The sequence below is a fragment of the Salmo salar genome, chromosome 09 (genome assembly GCF_965601325.2).
Source record: "Salmo salar chromosome 09, fSalSal1, whole genome shotgun sequence".
Taxonomy (NCBI): domain Eukaryota; kingdom Metazoa; phylum Chordata; class Actinopteri; order Salmoniformes; family Salmonidae; genus Salmo; species Salmo salar.
The window spans coordinates 90,665,305-90,672,203 of record NC_138299.1 but is presented as its reverse complement, the minus strand read 5'-3'; the positions used below and the strand labels follow the sequence as shown (position 1 = coordinate 90,672,203).

The 6,899-nt window shown below is 44.9% G+C and overlaps 1 protein-coding gene across 1 annotated transcript; it reads left to right on the top strand.

The window, feature by feature from the left end:
• Positions 1 to 274: 274 nt before the first annotated feature.
• LOC106612054 (insulin-like) lies at positions 275 to 6,637 on the top strand. The gene is made up of 3 exons (XM_014212872.3): positions 275 to 491; positions 2,543 to 2,745; positions 6,051 to 6,637. The coding sequence occupies exons 2-3, from the start codon at positions 2,550 to 2,552 to the stop codon at positions 6,197 to 6,199; spliced, it is 345 nt and encodes a 114-aa protein (XP_014068347.1). The 5' UTR covers positions 275 to 491; positions 2,543 to 2,549; the 3' UTR covers positions 6,200 to 6,637.
• Positions 6,638 to 6,899: the final 262 nt, after the last annotated feature.

Genomic DNA, 6,899 nt, shown 5'->3' with positions numbered 1-6,899 from the left:
TAAATAACACTAGAGCTTACATTAATATAATCATTGGAGACACTCAGGTGTTGCTATGGAAAAAGCCCTTATAAGGCCAGATAGATCTCTCAGTTCCTCTTATAGCAGCTCAACGGCAGCTCAACAGGCAGCTCAAAGGGTTTAATGACAGTCAGGTAAAATTGCTTTTTCCGCTGATGCTGTCAAACAAAGACCTGGCTGACAGGAAGAGAGGCAGGTATAAAAGACAGAGAGGAGGACGGTCACGTGTGCTCTACCTGACTGCCACGTCACTACCTGCTCTTCTTTTTATTTAACTAGGCAAGTCAGATAAGAACAAATTCTTACAATGACAGCCTACTGGGGAACAGTGGGTTAACTGCCTTGTTCAGAAGAACAGATTTTTACCTTGTCAGATCGGGGATTTTATCAAGCAACCTTTTGGTTACTGGCCCAACGCTCTAACCACAAGGCTACCAGCTCTTCTCACCTCAGCTGGCTGTCTGTTTCAGGTAGGTGGATACATAACAGGGTTGGGCTCAATTACATTTTAATTCCCGTCAATTCAGGATGTACACTGAATTTCCAATTCTCTTCAATGCAAAAATTCTAATTTGGAAATTAATTTTGGTTCACTTTCTGTCTGTCTGTCTGTCTGTCTGTCACAGAGTATTTATACAGTGTATCCTGATCCTAATCCTGGATTAATCCAGAAAACAAGGAAGGGCTAGATGATGAGCTGATTAGTTGAATCAGGCATGTTGGTGCTTGAGCTGGAACTAAGGGACAGGTACAGGAAGGATGCACATCCTTCCTGTCCCTGTGATATGGACATGGACTCCCTCTCTTTCTCCATGTTCTCTCACCCAGCTCTCTTTCTATTGTTCTATGGCTGTGATACTGTGGTCTCTCTCTCCCTCCAGATCGTATATAGCTGTGGTACTGTGGTCTCTCTCCCTCCAGATCGTATATGGCTGTGGTACTGTGGTCTCTCTCCCTCCAGATCGTATATAGCTGTGGTACTGTGGTCTCTCTCTCTCCAGATCGTATATAGCTGTGGTACTGTGGTCTCTCTCCCTCCAGATCGTATATAGCTGTGGTACTGTGGTCTCTCTCCCTCCAGATCGTATATAGCTGTGGTACTGTGGTCTCTCTCCCTCCAGATCGTATATAGCTGTGGTACTGTGGTCTCTCTCTCCCTCCAGATCGTATATAGCTGTGGTACTATGGTCTCTCTCTCCCTCCAGATAGTATATAGCTGTGGTACTGTGGTCTCTCTCTCCCTCCAGATCGTATATGGCTGTGGTACTGTGGTCTCTCTCTCTCCAGATTGTATATAGCTGTGGTACTGTGGTCTCTCTCTCCCTCCAGATCGTATATAGCTGTGGTACTGTGGTCTCTCTCTCCCTCCAGATAGTATATAGCTGTGGTACTGTGGTCTCTCTCCCTCCAGATCGTATATAGCTGTGGTACTGTGGTCTCTCTCTCCCTCCAGATAGTATATAGCTGTGGTACTGTGGTCTCTCTCCCTCCAGATCGTATATAGCTGTGGTACTGTGGTCTCTCTCTCCCTCCAGATTGTATATAGCTGTGGTACTGTGGTCTCTCTCTCCCTCCAGATCGTATATAGCTGTGGTACTGTGGTCTCTCTCCCTCCAGATCGTATATAGCTGTGGTACTGTGGTCTCTCTCTCCCTCCAGATCGTATATAGCTGTGGTACTGTGGTCTCTCTCTCCCTCCAGATAGTATATAGCTGTGGTACTGTGGTCTCTCTCCCTCCAGATCGTATATGGCTGTGATACTGTGGTCTCTCTCTCCCTCCAGATCGTATATAGCTGTGGTACTGTGGTCTCTCTCTCCCTCCAGATCGTATATGGCTGTGGTACTGTGGTCTCTCTCTCCCTCCAGATCGTATATGACTGTGGTACTGTGGTCTCTCTCCCTCCAGATCGTATATAGCTGTGGTACTGTGGTCTCTCTCCCTCCAGATCGTATATAGCTGTGGTACTGTGGTCTCTCTCTCCCTCCAGATCGTATATGGCTGTGGTACTGTGGTCTCTCTCTCCCTCCAGATCGTATATGACTGTGGTCTCTCTCTCCCTCCAGATCGTATATGACTGTGGTACTGTGGTCTCTCTCTCCCTCCAGATCATATATGGCTGTGGTACTGTGGTCTCTCTCTCCCTCCAGATCATATATGGCTGTGGTCTCTCTCTCCCTCCAGATCGTATATGACTGTGGTCTCTCTCTCCCTCCAGATCGTATATGACTGTGGTACTGTGGTCTCTCTCTCCCTCCAGATCGTATATGGCTGTGGTCTCTCTCTCCCTCCAGATCGTATATGACTGTGGTACTGTGGTCTCTCTCTCTCTCCAGATCATATATGGCTGTGGTCTCTCTCTCCCTCCAGATCGTATATGACTGTGGTACTGTGGTCTCTCTCTCCCTCCAGATCGTATATGACTGTGGTACTGTGGTCTCTCTCTCCCTCCAGATCATATATGGCTGTGGTCTCTCTCTCCCTCCAGATCGTATATGACTGTGGTCTCTCTCTCCCTCCAGATCGTATATGGCTGTGGTAGTATGGGCCCTGTCTGTTCTGTTACTGCTGGTCCTGTCTTCCCCGGGGGTCTGCTCAGCTCCCAGCGCCCAGCACCTGTGTGGCTCTCACCTGGTGGATGCCCTCTACCTGGTCTGTGGGGAACAAGGGTTCTTCTATAACCCCAACAGAACCCCCAGAGACCTACTCCTGCAACACCTCATAGGTGAGACTGAGAGCAGGGGGTGATTTGAAGGGTGGCACTATATTCAATATATTTTAAATATGTGATGCTTTTATTACAAGCTGACACATTTTGAAAGAGAGGGTATATTGTTAAAGAGATACTTCTGGATTTTGGCAATGAGAACCTTTATCTACTTCCTCAGAGTCTGATGAACTCGTGGATACCATTTATATCTCTGTGTCCAGTATGAAGGAAGTTGGTTCGTTTCTCGAGAAAATGCTAAATAGTGTTAGCACAATAAGTGGAAGCCTATGGGTATCTGCTAGCATAATTACTTGTAACATTGAACAAGTCTGCAGTCCCCCTCCCCCCAACCCTCTCTATATTAAATTAAATTAAAATGGGCTTTATTGGCATGGGGAACATATGTTTTCATTGTCAAAGCAAGTGAAATAGATAATAAACTAAAGTGAAATAAACAATCAAAAATGAACAGTAAACATTACACTCACAAGTTTCAAAGGAACAGACACATTTCAAATGTCATATTATGGCTATGTAGTGTTATAATGATGTGCAAATTGTTTATGTATAAAACAAATATGGGTTGTATTTACAATGGTGTTTGTTGTCTTCACTGGTTGCCCTTTTCTTGTGGCAACACAAATCTTGCTGCTGTGATGGCACACTGGTATTTCAGCCAATAGATATGGGGGATTCTCAAAATTGGATTTGTTTTCAAATTCTTTGTGGGTCTATGTAATCTGAGGGAAATATACTGCTCAAAAAAATAAAGGGAACACTAAAATAACACACCCTAGATCTGAATGAAATAATCTTATTAAATCATTTTTTCTTTACATAGTTGAATGTGCTGACAACAAAACCACACAAAAATAATCAATGGAAATCCAATTTATCAACCCATGGAGGTCTGGATTTGGAGTCACACTCAAAATTAAAGTGGATAACCACACTACAGGCTGATCCAACTTTCATGTAATGTCCTAAAACAAGTCAAAATGAGGCTCAGTAGTGTGTGTGGCCTCCACGTGCCTGTATGACCTCCCTACAACGCCTGGGCATGCTCCTGATGAGGTGGCGGATGGTCTCCTGAGGGATCTCCTCCCAGACCTGGACTAAAGCATCCGCCAACTCCTGGACAGTCTGTGGTGCAACGTGGCGTTGGTGGATGGAGCGAGACATGATGTCCCAGATGTGCTCAATTGGATTCAGGTCTGGGGAACGGGCGGGCCAGTCCATAGCATCAATGCCTTCCTCTTGCAGGAACTGCTGACACACTTCAGCCACATGAGGTCTAGCATTGTCTTGCATTAGGAGGAACCCAGGGCCAACCGCACCAGCATATGGTCTCACAAGGGGTCTGAGGATCTCATCTCGGTACCTAATGGCAGTCAGGCTACCTCTGGCGAGCACATGGAGGGCTGTGCAGCCCCCCAAAGAAATGCCACCCCACACCATGACTGACCCACCGCCAAACCGGTCATGCTGGAGGATGTTGCAGGCAGCAGAACGTTCTCCACGGCGTCTCCAGACTCTGTCACGTGCTCTGTGTGAACCTGCTTTCATCTGTGAAGAGCACAGGGCGCCAGTGGCATTCAAAAGTGACCAAAACATCAGCCAGGAAGCATAGGAACTGAGAAGTGGTCTGTGGTCCCCACCTGCAGAACCACTCCTTTATTGGGGGTGTCTTGCTAATTGCCTATAATTTCCACCTGTTGTCTATTCCATTTGCACAACAGCATGTGAAATTTATTATCAATCAGTGTTGCTTCCTAAGTGGACAGTTTGATATCACAGAAGTGTGATTGACTTGGAGTTACATTGTGTTGTTTAAGTGTTCCCTTGATTTTTTTGAGCAGTGTATGTCTCTAATATGGTCATACATTTGGCAGGTTAGGAAGTACAGCTCAGTTTTCCCCTCATTTTTAGGAAGTACAGCTCAGTTTCCACCTCATTTTGTGGGCAGCGTGCACATAGCCTGTCTTCTCTTGAAAGACAGTTCTGCATACCTCAACAGCAAGACCATGCTCACTGAGTCCGTACATAGTCAAAGCTTTCCTTAAGTTTCTGCCACTGTGTACTCTCTGTTAAGGACCAAATAGCATTCCAGTTTGCTTTGTTTTTTTGGTAAATTCTTTCCAATGTGTTAAGTAATTATCTTTTTGTTTCCTCATATTTAGGTTAGGTCTAATTACGTTTGTGAACAGAGCCCTAGGACCAGCTTGCTTAGGGGGCTCTTCTCCAGGTTCATCTCTCTGTAGGTGATGGCTTTGTTATGGAAGGTTTGAGAATCGCTTCTTTTTAGGTGCTCTTTTCTGGATTTTAATAATTAGCGGGTATCGGTTTAATTCTGCTCTGCATGCATTATTTGGTGTTTTATGTTGTACATAGATGTTTTTGCAGAATTCTGCATGCAGTCTCAATTTGTTGTTTGTCCTATTTTGTGAATTCTTGGTTGGTAAGCAGACCCCAGACCTCACAACCATAAGGACAATGGACTCTATAATTGATGCCAGTACTTTTGATGGTATAGAAGGCCTTTCTTGCCTTGTCTCTCAGATTGTTCACAGCTTTGTGGAAGTTACCTGTGACGCTGATGTTTAGGCCGAGGTATGTATAGTTTTTTGTGTGCTCTAGGGCAACGGTGTCTAGATGGAATTTGTATTTGTGGTCCTAGCAACTGAACCTTTTTTGGAACACCATTATTTTTGTCTTACTGAGATTTACTGTCATGGCCCAGAAGATCTGGGTGCTGCTGTAGGCCCTCCTTGGTTGGGGACAGAAGCACCAGATCATCAAACAGTAAACATTTGACTTCAGTCGGTCTCTCTCTTCCATCTGTGAAGAGGGTATGTTGAAGAGGGAATACCTTCTCTTGAAGTTTGTCATATACTGTAGCTATCCCTACTGATCTTTTTCTGAGACCGTTCCTAACTACCGACTTTGTGAGATATCACATTAAGAATCTTGTGAATTCTCCAGATCCATTATATTCTCTCCCAGAACATGATCGAAGTGGATCTATCACCTCAGTTAAACCCCCTGCTCAGACATCCCATTGATATGTCTGAAGTTAACTTTACTTCAGAGGTAGGAAGCTGAGCTACACCGGTCAGATCTCTCCTCTGAAGGACGTGGAGAGCCTTAAACAAGACTAAACAGTGTGACGCTCCGATAACACGCTCATTCAGTCTGTTAAACAGCCAACATTCTAAATGGTCATTTGAGTAAGTGAAGGAGTTTGCTGATCTGCTTTACTTCACAGCTTTTGGGAAGTTTCCCTCTCTACATCCCTCCATTTCTCTCCCTCTACTTTAAAGGGTTCCTGTCTAAGAGCAGACAGGGTTGGAGGGTGAAGCAGGAACGTCCGTGGAAGGACCATGAAGACCAGAAGGTGAAAAGAGGCATTGTGGAACAGTGCTGTCATAAGCCATGTAGCTTCAGCCACCTGCAGAGCTACTGCGACTGACTGGAGTCTACTCCTCAGTCTACACTCGATTGACAAGAGCGCAGACTAGCCTCAAGAGCTACTGGTGGAAGGACATGTCAATCTTGTATAAATCTAAATGTCAAGGGGGGGGGGGGGGGGACTACAGAAAAAAATTAAACAACTGTATGACCAGTAACAGACTGTTGGTATGTTGAAGACAGTGGGTCTTTGTTCCAATGTGGGAAGTTATGAAGGAAAAAGGAGATACAAATCAGGGGGTAAAAAAAACAGTCAGGCAAGACAAAGGGTCCAGAGTGTGATGTGATTGCAATCCTAGAATGCTCTCTACTGGCTACAGAGGAGTGTGGCTGTTGATGTCAGGAGATGAGCAGCAGAGCCATGCATTTTGAGAATTGAATTTACAAACGCACCACATTAAACATGGGGAATATAAATAATATCTAACTGAATGCCTAAAATCTGAACAATACTCAAATATTTAAGATGGCTCAGCTGTAAATATATGGCTCTGACAAGCAGGTACGCTGGCTCACAGTAGTGTCTGATCGTATAGGAGTTCATAGGTATGGGACGTTTAACACAACTGGTTTTTTCATTTCAAAGTTTCCCCCCATTTTTTGGTGAATGAACAGGCCCATGTCAGGCAAGGGTAAGGTATAACAGTAATTTCAACAAGCTTGTATGGGATGACCCCACTGGGATCCCTTATCAAAAACAC

Coding starts and splice junctions, on each gene's coding strand:
- LOC106612054 (XM_014212872.3), top strand. CDS start 2,550: ATGGCTGTGGTAGTATGGGCCCTGTCTGTTCTGTTACTGCTGGTCCTG. Junction 2,746..6,050: donor ACTCCTGCAACACCTCATAG/GTGAGACTGAGA, acceptor TCTACTTTAAAG/GGTTCCTGTCTAAGAGCAGA.